General features: G+C 43.8%; 1 protein-coding gene across 2 annotated transcripts; it reads right to left on the reverse strand.

Moving 5' to 3' along the window:
* Positions 1-233: 233 nt before the first annotated feature.
* Positions 234-19628, reverse strand: b4galt6 (UDP-Gal:betaGlcNAc beta 1,4- galactosyltransferase, polypeptide 6). 2 transcript variants are annotated; one of them, XM_083647427.1, is made up of 9 exons: positions 18879-19628; positions 14279-14395; positions 13332-13445; positions 12588-12712; positions 10674-10790; positions 8432-8619; positions 4275-4397; positions 3511-3612; positions 234-1045 (listed from the first exon to the last, which is right to left on the reverse strand). In XM_083647427.1, the coding sequence occupies exons 1-9, from the start codon at positions 18991-18993 to the stop codon at positions 895-897; spliced, it is 1152 nt and encodes a 383-aa protein (XP_083503553.1). In that variant the 5' UTR covers positions 18994-19628; the 3' UTR covers positions 234-894. The 2 variants fall into 2 exon arrangements, with proteins under 2 accessions (XP_083503553.1, XP_083503554.1); XM_083647428.1 differs by lacking the exons at positions 14279-14395; positions 18879-19628 and adding an exon at positions 14241-14261.
* Positions 19629-19917: the final 289 nt, after the last annotated feature.

The following is a 19917-nucleotide window of genomic DNA, read 5'->3' on the forward strand; positions in this document are numbered from 1 at the left end:
AAAAGGCCAAATATTTACATCGTATTTTTGTGTTCTGTGCTCGAGCTTCAAGAGGCCGCTATTTACATACATGTTCATGCGGATTCAGCAGCAGTGCAGCGAAAACCAACAGCAACAAACGCTGGAGTGACACAGACAGGAGTGCTTCTTTAAAAACATCCAGACTCGGAGAAAATAAATACCACGTATCAAAATGAAGAAAATAAAAAAAGAAATGTACATCGCAAAACATTTAAGTCACCTTCGCTTAACATTCCTTTTTAAAGGAATAATTTGACCTAATAAAATATGTATAAAAAAAAAAACCTACAGAAAGTGAGACAAAAAACCTTTGTCTGTTGGCTTCTAAGGTGACGACGATACATCGGAAAAGAAGCAGTGCCGAGCCGAGCCGGGGGGGCGAGGGAGCTGTGGTTCTGCCACATTAAGGCTTTGCAGTAAACATCAGAGCTGAGATGCTGCCCCTCCCTCTGACCTTTGACCTAAGAGTGATGGGGAGTTTAGTAGCTAAAGCCAGCACAGACACATAGACATGCAGCAACTCACCCGGCCAAAACACACACACACACACACGCACACACACCATCGCTGACACACTTGCAAACACACACACACGCGCTCACGCACGCACTCGATTGACTGTTCACTTTTAGAGACTTGCCACTGCCTCTGCATTTTTTCCTCATTTTTTCTCCGTTTGGATATGCCCCCCCGCCCCCCCATTCGGTAAGGTTTCTTGGCAGCATTACGTGGGGTGCCTCCCCCACCGGTACCCCATGAGGGAGGCACCCCGTGGGGGGCACCCCATGAGGGAGGCACCCCGTGGGGGGGCACCCCATGAGGGAGGCACCCCGTGGGGGAGGCACCCCGTGGGGGGAAGGGGGGGGGGGCAGTTCAGTAGTCTGCGATGGGGGCGAGGTCGGGGTGCAGCTCCACCGTCACATTCTTGTAGAGGCTGCTGAGGGACACGTGGGTGGGGCTGTAGTGGAGGTTGTTGAGGCCGTCCAGGTGTTGCCGCTCTTTGGAATACCTTAACAGCTTGTACCTGCGGGAGGCGATGACACGGTCAATCCATTTGAATCCAGATTAGCACTCGGTCAACGGGTTAAAGACAGCCACAGATTTCAGTATGAGAGTAACAGGTCTCATACTGAAATCTGTGGCTGTCTTTAACCCATTGATACCTGATGCAGCATTTGCGTGTATATCCCTCATTTGTGTGTGTATCCCTTTAAGACCGCGGTCTTAAAGGGATACACACACAAATGCTGCATCAGGTATGAATGGGTTAAGGAGGATCTACCTCTACCAGTGAGAAGGAATGGGTTGTTTTGTATCTGGTCTCGCGACGCCATACAATTGGAGATCCACCTCCCAATCGCCTGGGGACAGTTGCTATGACGATAATTGTCACATTACCGGAAATCATGCAAATGATGCAACAAACTGGCGATACAGCTAATCACGTTGTAACACGGAGAGAACTTTTTGAAACATTGAAAATGGATGTCCTGAACAATGTTACACTATTTGATTCTGTAATACGATATCAACAAGAACTAATATAAGTCACAAGTGGCCATCAGCAGGGTCTTACCCCCCCGGGCCAAACGCACGTAGACAATGCGATGCCTGACATATCATATCAAGTTTCCAATTTGTCGTCATAGCAACATCACAGAGCATGACCAAATGTGATCCGACACACTTTGGAACCCCTTCAAATGTGCATGCCAACATATCGGCATCGGTCCGATGTTGCAATGTAAATATCGGTTATCGGTATGAGCCAAAATCTTCACATTGAGAGGAAAGAATGCTGTAAATCTAAGATGTATGGGCTTTTCCAAATGTTTTGGAAATAAAGAAATGCATTACTTTTTAAATTCACAGTGTTTACATGTGTTTTTCAGTATGTGCAAAATTTTATTAATGTAGAAATGTGTTTTTGTACAGATCATATCGACATCGGTAAATATCGGTTACCGGCCATAACGGCAATGTTGACATCGGTTCTCGGTATCGGCCAAAATGTTCATATGGGTGCTTCCCTAATCCCACGCCTAAAATGTGTGAGAAGTTTGGTTTCTCCAGCCTCAGCATAGGAAACATGCACCACTTCCTGTTTGCATGTCTTCACCATCAACTTCATCCGTATGTCACGGCCAAACGGGTTGGCTTTACAGAATGCTGTGTAATAGTAAGAATCTACAGAACCCAAATATGCTGTGTGCAAAATCCCATTGATATTCTATCAAGTTTGTGTGAGAAACAGCAGGCAGTAGGTTCTGCATCAATTTAAAATGTGCATAAAAATCTATAAAGGCAGAAATCAAGTCCAGTATGCACAATGGAATTGAGCCAAGGAATCTGAGGGGAGAACATTGTGATTTCACAGCACATGGTTCCAGAGTAGCTGGTATGCTTTTTTTGGCAGAGCAGTCGGGGGTGATTTGAAACATTTCCACTCAATTTGGTGGCTGTGGGAATTTGCTCTCTGTGCTCCAGATTGTTTTAACCCATTGATACCTGATGCAGCATTTGTGTGTGTATCCCTTTAAGATCACGCGGTCTTAAAGGGATACGCACACAAATGAGGGATATACACGCAAAATGCTGCATCAGGTATCAATGGGTTAAGGGAGAGAAAGATGAAGTCCTCTCCTTTTTCTCCTTAAGGGAGAAATAGAGGACGATGAAAAGTCCTAGTAAAAACGACAGAGTCCGAGCGAGCACCACAGGTTCATATCCCAGAATACGGGTCCCTTTACCCCCTTAGGATCAATCAATGTAATCACATGGGGGGGGGGGGGGGGGTCCGTGGCCTGGTTCGGGTGTATTTGGAGGTCAGAGACGCAAGAATGCTGGAGAATGCTTACAGGAAATTAATTCCAATGACCATCTTCAGCGACAAACATTCGCTAAGGAGCTACGATCTATCCTACAACGTAAAATCAGAGTGAGATATATTGAGATGACTTCCAGTATGTTGGCAAAAAAGCCGTAAGAAATTGTGAAACCTCAACTCCCATGTGGAAATAAAGTACAAAGGAGCTGTAACAACCGGATGGAATCATCGTTCTTATTCTAATTCTATCCCTTCCTTCTATTCATGACTATTTGTAAATGCGTTTTCATTCTGGAAAAGATAACCTACTCATGAAGGAATCAGATCAATCTTTTCTATCAAATCTGGCAGTCCTTTCTCAATGATATGGAGGATCTTCCACCGCACTTAATTGAATGACTATGATCTGAATGATCTCTCTACTTGCTCCACTCTAGCACTATGAGGACGATACTATATCTCTGTATTAATGTAATGTATTTATTTGTATACATTTTTTGTTTATCTTATTTATTTGCTTTTGGTTTGTCTTGTATTGTGAATATTTCTGCACTTACATTTTGAAAAATCCAAATAAAATACTCAAAACATTTAATACATTAGTTTTCATTGTGACAGAGTAGAGTGCTTAGTGAAGATCTCGGCATGAACACCAGTCTCACCTCCCGAGGAACTGCACCTCTCCTCTGTGGTGGTGAGGAATCGACTTGTACTTTCCCATCTCGCCCTCCGGTCGCGTGACGTTCAGACCAGCATAGTGAACCCTGAGGAGCATTCATATACATTATGACATGAATATGACATAATATGCATTAGGGTTCGACTGAGATGGGACTGAAGGTGCACTCACTGACACTTGGACAAGTTTGTTTTTCTTGCCTGCAGCGCGAGCTAGCTAGCAGGCCAATCAGCAGTCATGACATGATGTTAGCCAGATAAAAGTACTGAACTTCGGCACGTAACGTTTTAACATTTTTCCATAATAGGTAGTGCCGTCATGATTGAGTCATTGGTATCTAGCCCTATTAGGTATTATTATGTTAAATGTGGAATGAAAATAACATTTCTTTGGAGGTTTCTCATTCTCATTTTTCTGCATCAAGCTTTTGTTTTTGACATTTTGAGGTTTATCATTCTAACCATAATAAACAAACGTACATACATAGGGATACATTTTGAGCCATTTTTCATAACTAACATTTTGCAAGGCTAACATGTCCCTCAACCATTACTGCCAAGGCCCCACTGTGGACAGCACAAACCACTAACTGCTCCAGTTGAGCTCTTTAGTGGCCAGTTAGTAGTTAAGACTGTGTGACTGAGTGTAGTGTGTGTGTTGGTGTGTGTGTGTGTGTGTGTGTGTGTGTGTGTGTGTGTGTGTGTGTGTGAGGGTGTGAGTGTGTGCGCTCAGTGAAGCTGGACCAACCTGTTCCATAAGTCGTCGTCCTCTCCTCCCCAGCCCCAGAATGCATTGGGAAAGCCGTTGATCTTGCGGAACTGCTCCACAGTGACTCCACTCACACCGCCGAAGAACTCACTGTAGGGAAGACTGGAGAGCACAACATAGGGGTGTCACGGTACACAAAAGTCACGGTTTGGTTCGTACCTCGGTTTCGGGTGTCACGGTTCGGTACAACGGGGGGGAAAGCAACAAATCCCAAAAAAAAAAAAAATTCAGTTTTAATTTTTCTGAATTTTTGACGCTCATTTTACCATCAGAAATAGTGTCTAATAAGTAAGTGGGAAAGGATAAATGTCCACAATTTAATAAGATCTAGGCAATCCACACAAACACGTTGTAATCTACAGCAGGGATTTTCAAAGTGTGAGGTGCGCCTCCCTCTCAGATGTCTGTATTCCAGCTGTTTGACAGGGCAAACGCATTCCCCCCCCCTTTAAATCTTTATTGTACACAAGTTTGTAAACGGAGTGCATGTGGAGTAATAAAAAACAACTCAGAGTTGTCACACAGCGGGGGAGGGGTGCGTTTGAATTATGTTCGAAACCATTTGACAAACTCTGATCAACCATGAACAGCGTTTCATTACATTTCATGCTGGGTCATGAGAAGACAGGAGGATGATCTTGTGAACAAGTTTGCACACATGAATATTGCTTGGAATCAAATGTCCAGCAAATATATATATGTAAAATTGTGTAGTGAATTGTATGGTGGTGTTTTCCCCTACAAACATTTGGATGAAACAAGCTCTCAGGTCTGTATCAGAAATATATTTAGCAAGAGTCTCTCAGAAAACAAGAGAGACATTATGTGGCTGGTATCAGTTGGCAGACTAGCAGTCCGAACAGTCGTTAAGTGGAGCTGTTTTGTCACAACCAAAGAGTGTCCTATGGATGACTGCATAGAGGATGAAACCATAGAACATCTGCTCCTAAACTGTGAGCGATCTAAATATGTTTGGGGGAAAATGGTCAGTATCGGTCTTAATGTTACTGTGAATTATAATGCTGTGATGTATGGTGTTTTTGATGAAACAATGCCAGGGCCACACCAGGACTTTTTCTGGACAGTTGTTTGTGTGGTCGTGGCCAAGTTGTGGAAAACGAGATGTGCCACGGTTATCCACCAAGCCGTCATCCCGGGTGGAGTGGTCTATAAACAAATCATAACAGAACTGAAAAGACTAAGAACACTGGACATCAGAACAAAGAGACCCACACCCTGGCACCTGCTCACCTTCTAACAGACTTCTTATTTTTGATAATTATTGCTTTCTACTGTTTATACAATGTACTGTAAATGTAACCCCTGATTGAATAATTTAATAAAGTATATTTAAAAAGCAGAAGACAGGAGGCTATTTTCTGCTGCTCAAACACAAAGAGCAGCTGTTACGTGAGCAGGATGAGATGACTTGCTGCACTCACTGAACCAGCGTCAACTCAGCCAGAATGTAAGTAGGTCATCCGCTTTAGGGCTTTCAAAATAAAACCCTTATTGTAACCCTCATTGTAACGTTAATTTTGAGTAATGTTTTACTCAACTTGCTTTGCCTCGGGGGCCACTTTTTCAAAATGACAAGAGGCCAGGGGCCAGTTAATAAACAAACATTAATATTATTTTTTCCGTAGCAGATTGTAGGTTTTTGGGGTGTCCGCTGGAGTTTAGTCTGACAATTTTGTGCACACAGGATAGTTAGATAGGATTACCGGTAGTTAGTTATGCTGGGTGGCGAGCAGATGGCGGTATTTGACAATTTAGCTGGAGCTCAGTCAAACGTTATTTCACGTTAGTTTTCAATGTGAATTAGAAAATGTTCGGGGGGCCACTCTGCACCCTATCGCGGGCCGCATCTGGCCCATGGGCTGCAAGTTAAGTATCACTGCTTTATTAGCCTGGGTAAACCCAGCCTCCACGTGCTATCAGTCCCAATCTTGTGACTGATAGCACATACTGTAGATAGAGATCACGTGGAGGCTGGGTTTACCCAGGCTACTGCTTTATAGCCACAGTTTCACTCCATATGTAATCTTAACATCACGACGAGTATTTTGATACAAGTTTTGCGGCTTTGTTTGTTGAAACACCTTTTTCTCCTCCAACGTGCATCAGTAAGGGTATGTACTTGTTTAAATGACATTCTTTTTGAAAGTTTTAACCCGGAAATTTTCCATTTTGTTTTGGCTGGCCTGACACTGGGCAGCTGTGTGGTGTGAGCAAACTGCTAGAAGGGAGGGGGGAAGAGAGACTGAACGGCTTGACCGTGCCATCTAAAAGTTGAAAAGCTGATCGCCCCCTGCTGCTTTCCTGGGTAACAAAAAAATCTTTATAAGACGTCGTATTTTTTACGTAAAAAAGGTACAAGTCTGATGCTTATGTTTTTGATGTGAAACCTTTATAGCACGGTGTCAAACGCAAATGTGTTTAGTTTCTGCAATGTTGTTGTTGTTTTGTGTGTGTGTGTGAAGCAACTGTGTCCTGTGCCCAAGACTCATTTCTCCTCGGGGACAATAAGGTTGAACCTAACCTAACGTCCTTCCAGGAAGAACAGAGCACAGATGTCCTAGTGACATCATGCCGACCTTGCATAGTTTGGAGGAGAGGAGAGGAGACACACACCTGTCAACACCAAACCACTGAAAAGAACAGAGAAAAAGACATCCTCTGTGATGATCATGGCTTCAACTATTGATTTGAAATAATCATATATTTGTGAAGCATATACGAGGGATCAGCCGAGCAGCATTTTGGTAAACAAACTGGGTGGCAACGGCAATGGAACCCTATGGAGCGTCTGACTCTAGCCGGCTGACCGTGTTTACAATTTAAAAACTGCGACAGTTCACACAACTTTAACACGACATGCATATATTATACATCAAACTCTTGAGCTAATTCTGCTCTCACTCAGAATGTCAAAATATAAGCGATGTGATGTATAGTTTTTGAGATATTAACGTTTGTTTGGCACAACTCATACTAGTTAACTGCCGCGGGGTTACGCATTTTTGGGTGGCATTGACATCACGCTGAGTCGTCCTATAGAGACAAGACTGAAATAAAATGTCTACACTATTTCTGCACAGTCATGCCTCAATGTCTTATTATGATGTCTTATCTAATGTTTTATTGTTAGTTATGACTCAGCTACACAAATCAAGTTAAACATTTAAAACCGGAGAAACTGTATTATAAACATGAATCTGTTGAATTTTGTGCATCATTGCAGAATGACAAAAGGTAGAATGTCAGTTGTGTTGGGACTTCTACAGAGGCACCATTGAAAGCCTGCTGACTGGCTGCTTCACCGCCTGGTACGGGAACTGTACCACCATGGACCGCAGGGCGCTACGGAGGGTGAGGCGCGCGGCCCAGCACGTAACAGGAGACGAGTTGCCAGAACTGCACGAACTGTATAACCAGCGGTGCCTCAGGAGGTCCCTGAAGATCATCAAAGACACAAACCATCCCCACAACAGCCTGTTCTCCCTGCTACCCTCAGGGAGGAGATACAGGGTTCCAAAAGCACGCACAAATCGCTTGAGGAACAGTTTCTTCCCGCAGGCCACGAGACTCCTTAACATACACAAATAGTGTAGTAGTCGTACCGTACCGTACTGCAGCTGCTACCATTATGTATGCCTAATGTTTAATTGTATGTCTAACAAGGTACATGCTATTTGCACCTGTATGTCAATTACGTCGAATTTAAAATGTCTGAACACGTCTAACGTATGCACAATGCCTAATGTTTAATTGTATGTTTAATAAGGTACATGCTATTTGCACTGTATGTCAAATACATCGAATTAAAATGTCCGAACATGTCTAACGTATGCACATAACATGTGCACCTATGTGCAATGAATATGCCACTGACTTGTCTTATCGCTATTCTGCCTCATTGCCTATTGCTGCTTAGTATTGCTTATTGATGCCTATTTCTTATTGCCTATTGCTCATTGCCTATTTGTACTATGTCGTAAACGGAGTCCACAGCACAAGAATTTCACACGTGATACTTGTACCATGGAGTGACAATAAAAATCTTGAATCTTGAATCTTGCCCCGGCCAGGTAATACATTTTTATTTTTCATTTATTTTCAGGTGGCCCACTCACATGTACATGTACTTGTCCAGTTTGGCAGCAAAGTGGCGGGGCATCTGCCCACAGCCGTAGTAGTTGCGGTCGTTCTCGGGGATGTGGTCCACGTCATGGAAGATCAGGCAGTCCCAGTCCAGGTCCCTCATGGCCTCCAGGAAGCCCACATTAAACAGCATGGCCCTGTTGAAGGGCTGGGTCCCGGTCTAACAACACGCACACACAAAGACACACACGCGCACGCGCACGCGCACACGCACACGCGCACACACACACACACACACACACACACACACACACACACACACACACACACACACACACACACACACACACACACACACACACACACAAGACACACACTTCTTTATTCACTTTTTCTAGATTTATTGTTAATCAAAGTAAAGCTAAATTATTTGGCTTAGGACAAGTGGCTTTTGCACGTTCGGTTTTGCCTTTCTCCCTGTCGGACTACTTTTTCTTGTTGTATTGTCCATTGTTTACTAATGTTACACAGATCAGCTGATCCTCTGACAGAGCGGTGTGACCGGTGGCCTGAGACAGTGGTGTAGTCTACCTTTTTTCAGAGGGTATACTGACTCTGACTCTGGGCCTGGACACATGACAGTGTGCAGCCTGCCTGGACACAACCCGCCTGGACACATGACAGTGTGCAGCCTGCCTGGACACATGACAGTGTGCAGCCTGCCTGGACACATGACAGTGTGCAGCCCGGACATCCAGCTGTAAGTCACCGCTCACATTACTTCCCCAGAGAGCGTTCCCAGGCCATTGTGATTGTGTTGATGTTCTCAGGCTGGCTTTTACACGGGTGAAACTTTCACACAACCAGTTGCAGGTTTCAAGTTGCATGAAACCTAATTTCCATGCAGTTTATGCCACTAAAACTAGCTCGCTAGATCTGTTGTATTGTTTTCTTCTGTTTTTTTTATCACTATATTCAAGTGAGAATTGTCGTTCTGCATCTTTGTATCTATTTTCTTTTTTATCATTTTCTCGCTGGAAAATATCAATTCATCCCGCCGTACTACCTGTGGGTTTGTTGACACGGGTTCAGCCAGAGCCTACGTGAACAGCTGACTGATTATCAGCGTTTTGATTGGCTCCTGCGTGAAACTAGTAGTCTCACAAAGTTGAGAGCTTTGCAGCCGAGTTTCAGAGAAGTTTTAAGTGCATTGCAGAAGTATTTTACACCATGCAATTCATTTGCAACTTGGTTTCACCCAAGTTTCACACAACTAAAGTTGCGTGAAAGTTTCACCGTGTAAAGCCAGACTTATACATTCCTCCCACGGCGAATGCTGACATCACCAACTCAGTGAGTGAACTTTTTTTTTTACAACACTGCACCATGTGACGTCGTCGACTTTATTGATAGAAAAACTGACTTGATAAAGTCAGGCGTCGTGCTGCAACCCCTATGAGACAGCAGAGCCATTTAAAAGGAAAACTCAACCATCAGATAAATCTGAGACTATTACCGGTCATCAGTATAATAATGCATAAAAAAGCCTATATCTGTGAGTGTGCATCTCTCTATATCAGGGGTGCCCAAACTCTTTCCCATGAAGGGCCAAAACTCAATCTGGGTGGAGGGCCGAGGGCCAAAAATAAACGTTGTGGAATTACATTAAAATGTATTGTGTTTTATAGAAAATTAACATTCTAAATCTAAAATAACATTTTATATAACATCAATATAATAATCTACTTTTTATCTGTTTGGTAATTGTAATAATTTGCAATTGGTTATATATATAAAAAAAAACACCGGTTGGAATAGCGTGAACCTCCCACGTGCTATGTCCTACCAGTGAAGCTTCCCCTGTTAGGTGAAAAGAAGCGGCTGGCTAACTGCCCATGTCTCGGAGGAAGCATGGTACCAGCACTAAGGGGGATAAAAATGGGATAAAAATCTGTGGCGGGCCAAAACAAACAAGAGCGTGGGCCAAACTTGGCCCGCGGGCCCCAAATTGGTCAGCACTGCTCTATATACTAATTTTCCACAGATGAATGGGACATGGCGATGTTAATGCATGTCAGGGACTGTACAGTTGCCTGGGTGCACAGAGGAGACCCACGCCCCACCGGGAAGGAAAGGCCCTGTCGGGTGGGCAGATGCACTCGGAATCAGCATCAAAGCAGATTGGAAATATTCTGAGGCGAGTACTGAACACAGGCACACCATTTATTTGACAAGTACACACACACACACACACACACACACACACACACGTACCTGTTCTATGACGTAGAAGGCGAACTGCAGCCGCTGTCTCTGCAGCATTGGGGTGAGGTGTTGGAAGAGGATGGGTAAGTGTTCATGGCGATTTCTGAACGGGATCAGGATGGCCACCTAAACCACAGCGTAAAGACACAGTCAGATCATGCCCATCCCTTCAGTGATTTCATCCATGTTTCATAAGAATCAGTCAGATCATGTCCATCGCTTCAGTGATTTCATCCGTGTTTCATAAGAATCAGGCACACACAATACTCGTCAACTTTGCTTAAACCAGAGGTTTTCAAAGTGGGAAGCGTGAAGCCTCCCCAGGGGGGCTCCAAACAATTTCAGGGGAGGCTCAGCGAATGGAAGTGAAAAAAGATGACATTAGTTATTACATTAGTTATCAAATCACATAGAATAGCCTAATTGTGTGTGATTTGGTTAAAGAGATAGTTGTGATTTGTTTGATGTAGGGTTGTATGAGGTACTTGCTGACAGTCGGTGGACTACATGCAGTAGAATGCAGCCGGCGCGCTCCCAGTTTGGATTAATGGAGACCGGCCGCGTCAACATAGCTACAGTGGAGATTTCCTCTAAAAACTAGTCTCGGTTTCCAGACGTTTGGTGAGCGGCGCCAACAGCGCCACCTAACCACCAAACGTCTGGGAATTTACTGTTCCAAATCTGGTTCAGAGCCCGGCGAGAATGGCCGGCAGCAGACACGCCTACATTTATTATTAGAATTTTATTTGGTAGCGGCAATGCAAAGAGCAAGACACTGATGTGCTGCAAAGAGAGTTTATACCTGTTGTTTATTTTACAATAATTTGTCCTACCCGGAAGTGGTCCGCTTGCTACTGTGAGTCATCAGCAGGCTCTGTAACGTAAGCGTCGGGAGTCGGGTTTATCGCTGGGGGAAAGACCTCTAGCCGCCGGGGCCGGATGAAACACGTCCTATTAACAGGTTATGTTTGTTTCTAAGTGATTAATATGTTTCTCCGCAAAACGCGGCGAGGTTTTGCATGAGCGTCACTGCCCCCAGAAAGCAGGCCGCCCACAACACTTGATTGGTTCTCCGATGCAAGGCTTCCAACAGCACCACCTAATGTTATGAAAAGATTTAAATAGTAATATTCTCAGTCTTACAGTAGTGAAACGGATTAAGACTGAGAGCTGAGTCTACTAAAAACAGGGTGTAAAAATGATGTGTTTTCAAGTCAACTTTGCATTGCAGGGCTTGTGGAGACTTGGATTACACCAGGTGAGCAGAATAGAAGCATTTTATCATGCTTTACATCTTTCCCCTGCTCACACTCAGCAGACAGCTCTACTTGCCTGACGCGGCTGGTCTCCATTTCTCCAAAGTGGGACCACGCTGGCTGCATTGTACTGCATGTAGTACACTGACTGTCAGCAAGTACCTCATACAACCCCACATCAAACATCTGAACTATCCCTTTAAATAAATAGTTCAGAGATACAGTAGTTTTGGAGAATTTCTGTGTTTTTCCCACAGTCAGAAACAAAGAAATGCCTTCACACAGACCTTTTTGATGTATTTGGTATAGTGTGAAGTGTGTCAAACAGCAATATCAGGCTATCTTGGCTGCTCAATTGTTGAGTATCTATAGGATCAAATAACATCATGATCCCATAGGCCTCCAAGAATGATAGCGAAACTAAGCAAGTAAACTAGGCGTCTGACGGGAGGCCCACAGTCTCAGACTTTGAAAACCAACAGGGGTATGTCCATTTCTTTCCAGAAAGAAAATGCAAACACATAAAATACAAATAAATAAATATCCAACTTGTAAAATTAGATGATGAACTAAACAAGTGATAGCCGGACACTAATTCCTACTACAGTACACACGTGAAACCATCATTACAAACGTAGCAAAACCAAGAACAGTCAAATACATCCACCTTCCAGCGAGCTTTGCAGTCCTTTGGTTTCCAATGGCCCCCAAACTGAATGTCAAAGAACTTGGAGAACTTCAGTTCCATCTCCTCCATAGGGATCTCTGTCATGTTCACTTCCATAGGGCCCTCTGTGGAGAGACGGGAAGGGGGATTCACCAAATTGACAATCTCAACATATAGCTAAAAAATGCGGTGTCCCCAAACTGATCAGGAAAAAAACAGCATAACACTGGCATTTTCAAATGACTGATTTGGAGAAGTATCTATTTTTATTTCGTATTTCGAGTATCTACTAAGTCACAATCAGGGTTTCCTCTATTTATATTTAGCAGCAGCGGCCCCCCGCTGCTAAATCTTGGCCCCCGCTGCTTCAAAATGATATGACTGAGGGAGAGGGAGAGGTGGAGAGACTGAGGGAGAGAGAGGGAGACAGAGAGAGGGGGAGAGAGACTGAGGGAGAGAGAGGGAGACAGAGAGAGGGGGAGAGAGACTGAGGGGGAGAGAGGGAGACAGAGAGAGGGGGAGAGAGGGAGACAGAGAGAGGGGGAGACATTGCACATGCGCCAATAGGGCAGGCAAGGCCACGCAGCAGCCGAGCTTGCGTATGCGAGCTGCAGGACGGGCGAGGCAGCATAGCGGGCGAGCCAAGGAATCGAGCGTGGGAGATGCCTAGTTGATTAAAATGCCCATCCCTACATTCAATAACAATTCCCCGACCACCAGTCCAGCGCACGACTGTCTACTCACTCATAGAAGGTAATCGCTCCGGGCAGGGGAGGTTCTGGGCGTAAGTGAAGTTCTCGGGGAGGTAAGTGGTTGGCTGGACCAGGTATTCACTGGAGTTGCTGCCGTCAGGGTAGTCTGCAACAACACAGAGGGAACAGCCACAAGCAGCCATCAGTCACCAAGGTGGCCTTTCTTTGGCACGTAGCCAGCTTGTCCTCAATTAGCCTTTTCTATCAACTCATTTAGTTTGGTTGCCAAGAAAATGTACTGGCAGGTCAAGTGCAAAGTTAGCGTTCTTCCATGATCCCCTCAGTGTTCCCAACCTAACCCTGGTATTTAAAAAATGATCAACAAATAAAATAATAATAGTAATAATAACAAAAACAATAATAATAATAATATGGTAATAATAATAATAATGGTGATGATGTTAATAATAATAATAATATAATGATACTAATAATGTTAATGTTAATAATAATAATAATAATAATAATAATAATAATAATAATACATATAATACATATAATAATAAATATAACTTTTTTAGGTTTTGGAGAAATTCCATGAGCTAAAAAAATGTACTCCCTCCTGGTATAATAAAATGTTTCATTCAAGTACTTGATAAATAGTACTTAAAAATACTTATTTCCCATTTATATCGTTCATACTTTTGCCAGTGTAGCCGAGTGAATCGGAGTCCTCATGAGTCCTGAGTGGTAGCGAGTTGTCGGTTAAGCTCACTCCCCAGTATAAAGGCCTGTGAAGGCCCAGTATAATGTGAAGGCCCAGTATAAAGGCCTGTGAAGGCCCAGTATAATGTGAAGGCCCAGTATAATGTGAAGGCCCAGTGAAGTTGGCATTCAAAGGTCTTAAAAAGTGTTAACTTTGACTTGGAGAACAGCTGGGTACCCGGATCCCATGACTCACCTGTGCCATTGAGCGTACTGTTCTTATTGGTGACTCACCTGTGCCATTGAGCGTACTGTTCTTATTGGTGTACAATCGGATCATTTGGCCAATGGTCCTCACGTTGTCCCTCAACATGATGCCCTGAGCCTGCACCATGAAGAAGTACGTGTTGGCTGAAAGAAAGAAAGAAAGAAAGAAAGAAAGAAAGAAAGAAAGAAAGAAAGAAAGAAAGAAAGAAAGAAAGAAAGAAAGAAAGAAAGAAAGAAAGAAAGAAAGAAAGAAAGAAAGATTTTTAGTCCAGTTGATTCATTCAATTACACTTGCCTCACATAGCACTCTATCAAATACGTCTGACAGTAGATTACATGCCCTCTAGTGTTGGGCCATTCAACTGTTTTTTTTTAATCATGATTCCAATTTTCATATCAGACAATATTGAGTTTTATCACAATATATTTAAAACCTTCAAATTTACAGCAACACCTAAGTGGTGCGTTCACATCAAGCAAGTTTGTGACTGTTTATTTGAATTACATTTATTTTAATAAGTAATAGTTCAATTGGTCAGGACAACGAGGACAACGTCATTTGAACTCAGGAGGGACCAAATAATCACAGAGGCGCCTCAGTCATCTTAACAATATATTTATCTCATGAAAAGCAGACAGGAGTTGATAGAGCAACAGGAGTTATCTCAAGGCGTGCGCCTAAACCAAATACAAAACTAGATATGAAAACCAACCGCAGCTGATAAGGCGCTCACGGTGTACTTTCATTAATCTGAGCCTGGCACTCGCCTGGCGCAGCGCCCGGCACACGTTGCTCTACTGTCAGCTCTGTGATGGCTGCCTCGATGGGAGGGGCAACAACAATGCTACAACAGGAGGGGGCAGTCACGCCAAGGCTAGAAAACAGCCCACATAGCCCCCCCATCTCTCTGCCTGTGCCACCAACATGACATTAGTCAGCAGCTGTTTTCACACATACAGACAGGGAAATCACCTGGAAATCAAGACTGGCTATTTCCCGGAATTTCCCTTCACACCTGGCCAGAGAGCGAGCAGAGAGGGGAGGGGGGGAAATCGGCACGCCCACACATGAAGCAGACATACCGCTCTTGTGACAACCTTCAAAGTGGTGAAATGTCCGCGATGACGGGGTCGCGCTTATACCGGAAAACAACTTTCACACATGAAGGCATTACACCGCTTTCTGGTCATTTCCCGGTATAAAGCGCATGTGTGAAAACGGCTACAGTGTGTGACGTAGGGGTGTCAAAAGTATTGATAGTATCGATAAAAGTCAATACTAAAAATGTAAAACGGATACAATACTCATTTGCAACTGTATCAATATCAGCAGTGCTTTCTCTTAATGACAAATCAAACATACTACTGATTTCTCCCTCCCTGTCATTGGTGGGTATCGGTTTGCTTCAACAAGTTCAAAGTATTCTGATAGGTTGATGACTAGAGCAGGTGTAATCTGCTGTGTTATGATAGGCTGATGACTAGCTCAGGTGTAATCTGCTGTGTCAGGTCAAAGTTTTTATCAGGCCTACATTATGGTGGTATCGAAAATAGTATCGAGTGTCGATATTTTCCTGGGTATCGGTATCAAAGTAGAAATTCTAGTATCGTGACATCCCTAGTGTGATGTGTATGTGATGATGATCATGACATGTAGTAAAAGGAAGAGTGCTTAGGGCTGATAAGAGTCTTATCACAGTGCAGCCAGGCGGGTTGTGGGGAGGGCTCAGGGCGGGGTGGGGGGGAGGGCTCAGGGCGGGGTGGGGGTGGGGGGTGGGGTGGAGCAGAGAGGCAGGTCAAACCAGGCTGCTAGTCTGTCATGGTTGACGACAACAGTAAACAATCTGCCAGCAGATTACATTTACAACAACATTGTTTTACGTTTTGCTAAATCATGATCGATTAAATCCCTGAAGCAAGAATAGATTCATGTCCAGTTCAGCGTGAATAACCAACAGCCTTTTAATGACACAGATCCACGTCTAGATCTACTGCCAGTCTGTCAAGCAAAAACACCTCGAAATGTCAACCTGTGGTCCCCAACTATGCTGCAACATCCATCCATTAGGTGTCAACTTATTAGGCTAAATTAATTGACAACTATTTGGATAATTAATTAATTGGTTTGACGCTTTTTTTTTTTTTTTTTAAGAAAAGGAACAAAAAAAAGTCAAAATTATCTAATTCCAGATTCTTAAATGTGAATATTTCTTGGTTTCTTTACTCCTCTATGTCAGTAAACTGAATATCTTTGGGTTGTGGACAAAACAAGACATCTGAGGAGGACGTCATCTTGGGCTTTGGGAAACAATGATTGACATTTTTCACAATTTTCTGACATTTTATGTTCCAAAAAACTAATTGAGACGCACACACACACAGGATTACTGATCATGTCTGCCTATGTGGAACAGTGACAACAAGTCAATCCTGCTTCCAGTCCAGAACATGACACTGCAGTGGCTATGACGACCAGAGCACAGACCAACCAAACCAACCAAAAGTACCACTGGAGAATACTCAAGTATCAAATTGTACATGAGTAAAATTCACTTGAGGTACAATTGCCACTTACCAGTTTACATGTAACTATAACTGTCTATAATAATAATTCCATCCATAACACAATGATAGAATGTATGACTATTTTGGTCATGGGTTGCATACCCTTTCTGCAAATAAAAGCAAAAAGCTCATGATCAGATGGGACCCTGGGTAGTACAAAATCTTATCAATAGGGTGTCCGTGGTCTAATTTCTCTCAGTTCAGATGTACTTGACGTGAAAAAGTTTGAGAATAACACTGTAAAACACTGAGACCAAAGCCAGTCGGAGGACCACACTGTAAAACACTGAGACTAAAGCCAGTGTGGGATGGATTCCCCCCACTACCGCAACAGATTCTCGGGAAAAGCCTGAACGGTCAGCATCTAATGTGCGTCACCGGCGCACAAGCACTTTCTTCCAAAATAGCTTGTGATAACTAACCACAGGATTTACACATTACAAGAGACATAAATACCCAACACGACACAATACACAAAACAATGTGCCCGATGGAGGGGAAAGTACCATTTAGCCAAACTGATACATGTATCACTGATGGATGATGGTGTGGTGTTATTCTTGTGTGTCAGCAAATGCGCCAGAGGGGATGTAAACGATAACAGGGAAAAGGCACTATTTTCTCTATAATATGTGTGTAGCAATGATGGGAAAGGGTTGTCCTTTTATTTAAAAGAAAATGCACCTGGCCCTGTGATATGATGAAGGATATGATGCAGCTTTATTGATCACAGATTTATTGTAGAATTGATAAATTCTGCACTGGTTGTGGATGGGGAAGCCCTTAACCTGAATATATTCTGATTCCACATTTTGATCCGATTCCACGTGTGTGACTGTGAAATCTTTTTTATGATGATGATGATGATGATGATTACTATTGATATTATGATTGATTACTACCATCCTGGGTGTGAATGGAGATGGTCTAGCCTAAATGCCAACAAGAACACAATTATGATGGTAAAGAATCAGAATCGGAATTAGTTTGATTTGCCAAGGTATGTTTTCACATGCTAGGAATTTGTCTTGGTGTGGTTGGTGCTCATCTAACATTGATAAGAACAAATATACAAGACAAACAAATAAGATATGAAGGATCTAAAGATATTATAAAATATTATAAAGGGATTCATATTAACGGATATAGATAGTATTATAACAGATATAAACAGTATTAACAGAATATAACCAGTCTTGTCAGCTAGGTGAGGTAGCTTAAGTTTGCTGTTTACAGAATATGTACAGGGTCAGGGGTGCATCAGAGGTAGCAAAAGTAAGTGAGCTTTGTGTTGACATGGTTTGAATACTGCTTAAATACCGAAGAATACTTTAAATTTGTATTTAAATTTGGGGTACATTTTACAGACAATGGATACCAGGGTAAAATTTCTGGCACTAGCTTCAAGCCAAATATTGGTGTTTGGCCTTCAAAAACGCACCAGCTGTGGCAGGCCATGTTTTCGCCCACTTTTGGATCTCAGTGCGGTTCTAACGTTAATGTGGACTTCAACTAAATGCCATTCGTAGCCTGGTCGTGTTGTTGCTGTCTTGACTTGGGTCGCCTGGCTAAGGACTAACGTTACTGAAAATGACAGTAGCAGCAGTGCGGTGTCCAATGCTCATTCATTCAGTGCATTCCACAAGCTAGGCAGCGTTGCATTAACTTGCATAGCAAGTTAACACACTAACCCACTACACTACAGTACCACATAACGTTGGACTAAACACTCATCTAGCCGTGGGTGGGATAAAACTGACATTATTTTGCTGGCTGGGCAGCCATATAGTGGTCTGCTCGGGTTAATGGAATTAATGGAGCCCGGGCTAGGTGGACCACTTCATGTTGTCAACATGGCCTGGGAAGCAGGGTATAATGAGCTAGCTAGTTACTGTAGCATCTAGCTAGTTAACGTTAGCTCATTAGCTAGCTCACTGTCTGGGCGTCTGGTGCTGGCAGCGGATGGAGCATCTGCCGCTGCAGCAGATAATCCGCACAGACAGAAGCAATTAAACGGACACCAGGCACGGCAGTGTGTGTGGAGTGCTTCGTGGTAACTGACCTATTCCCGGAGCCACATATATGAAGTAGAGACAGGTGGTGGACATGGAGAAGAAGAAGATGAAGGCCAGAAACGAGCGGTTGGACATTCGCAGCAGCCGCCTCCAGTTCACCATTTTGGCTCAGGCCCGCTTCTGTGTCGCCGATGCGAATCCCATAAAAAAATACTGTTTGGATTTAAAAACTGCTCGAAGTCATACACGAAAACATGAATGGTCAAATCAATGCACCGACAGAGCCCCGGAGATGCGGTGCAGAGAAGGTTCAAGCTAGCAGGGGGTTAGCTTGTCTGCTCTGCCCCTGCCGAGAAATGTCCAGATGGGGGGAAAAAGCGACAGCAGGCCTGTGTGATATCAGGCGCTGACGGAGCGCTGTCGGTCGGGCATAGTGAAACCGTTGCACACCGAGCAAACAGCTTGGTAGTAATACTATTTAAGAACGCTGATGGTAGTCTTCCATGGTGCCATGTTGTGGCCAGCGAGGCTCGTTATCGCCAGCAGTGATGGTCTGGAGGGGAGGGGGGGCAGGACCGCTCTGCCTTCTCCCACACAGGGCTCCTCTCGGCCGGGGCGATGTTTCCAACACAGTCGGTCTGTGGCTACTTCTCCAGCCCACCGCGCACAGAGGGCTCCAGTAGCACCACCGGCTGTCTCCACGCTGATCCCGGGCGGCTGTTGCATAAAACAGACATCTGTGCCGGCTGGTGAAGGGGAAAATAAATCCAATAAGAGAGAAATCAGGTTTGGCTGCTTTTCATTTCTGCTGGCACTGCAGACACCGTTTCCGGTGGGTGTAGCCCTCCTCTCCCCCCCCCTGTCATGTGTCACCATGGAAACCACTGGGGTTTGTGGGGTTTCCCATCATGGGGCGCTGTTTCTCACCTTCATGTATTGTATGGAGTATGTATGTTTGGAGGGGGAAATACTTTAATAAAGAAATAAATATTCTGTTCCAGTTGCAAAGATATCTCACCATATGACAGGGGTGACCAAACTTTTTTGAATGGGGGCCAGATTGGATAATGTGGAAATAACTGGGGG

This window comes from Poromitra crassiceps, assembly GCF_964638095.1.
Source record: "Poromitra crassiceps genome assembly, chromosome: 12".
NCBI lineage: Eukaryota > Metazoa > Chordata > Actinopteri > Beryciformes > Melamphaidae > Poromitra > Poromitra crassiceps.

Excerpts from the sequence above, each read along its gene's own strand:
- b4galt6 (XM_083647427.1), bottom strand. The coding sequence starts at position 18,993 with ATGGTGAACTGGAGGCGGCTGCTGCGAATGTCCAACCGCTCGTTTCTG. Across the intron at positions 4,398-8,431 it reads CTGGACAAGTACATGTACAT|TCTTCCCTACAGTGAGTTCT; the intron begins GTGAGTGGGCCA and ends TGTGCTCTCCAG. Across the intron at positions 1,046-3,510 it reads GAGGTGCAGTTCCTCGGGAG|GTACAAGCTGTTAAGGTATT; the intron begins GTGAGACTGGTG and ends CGCCTCCCGCAG.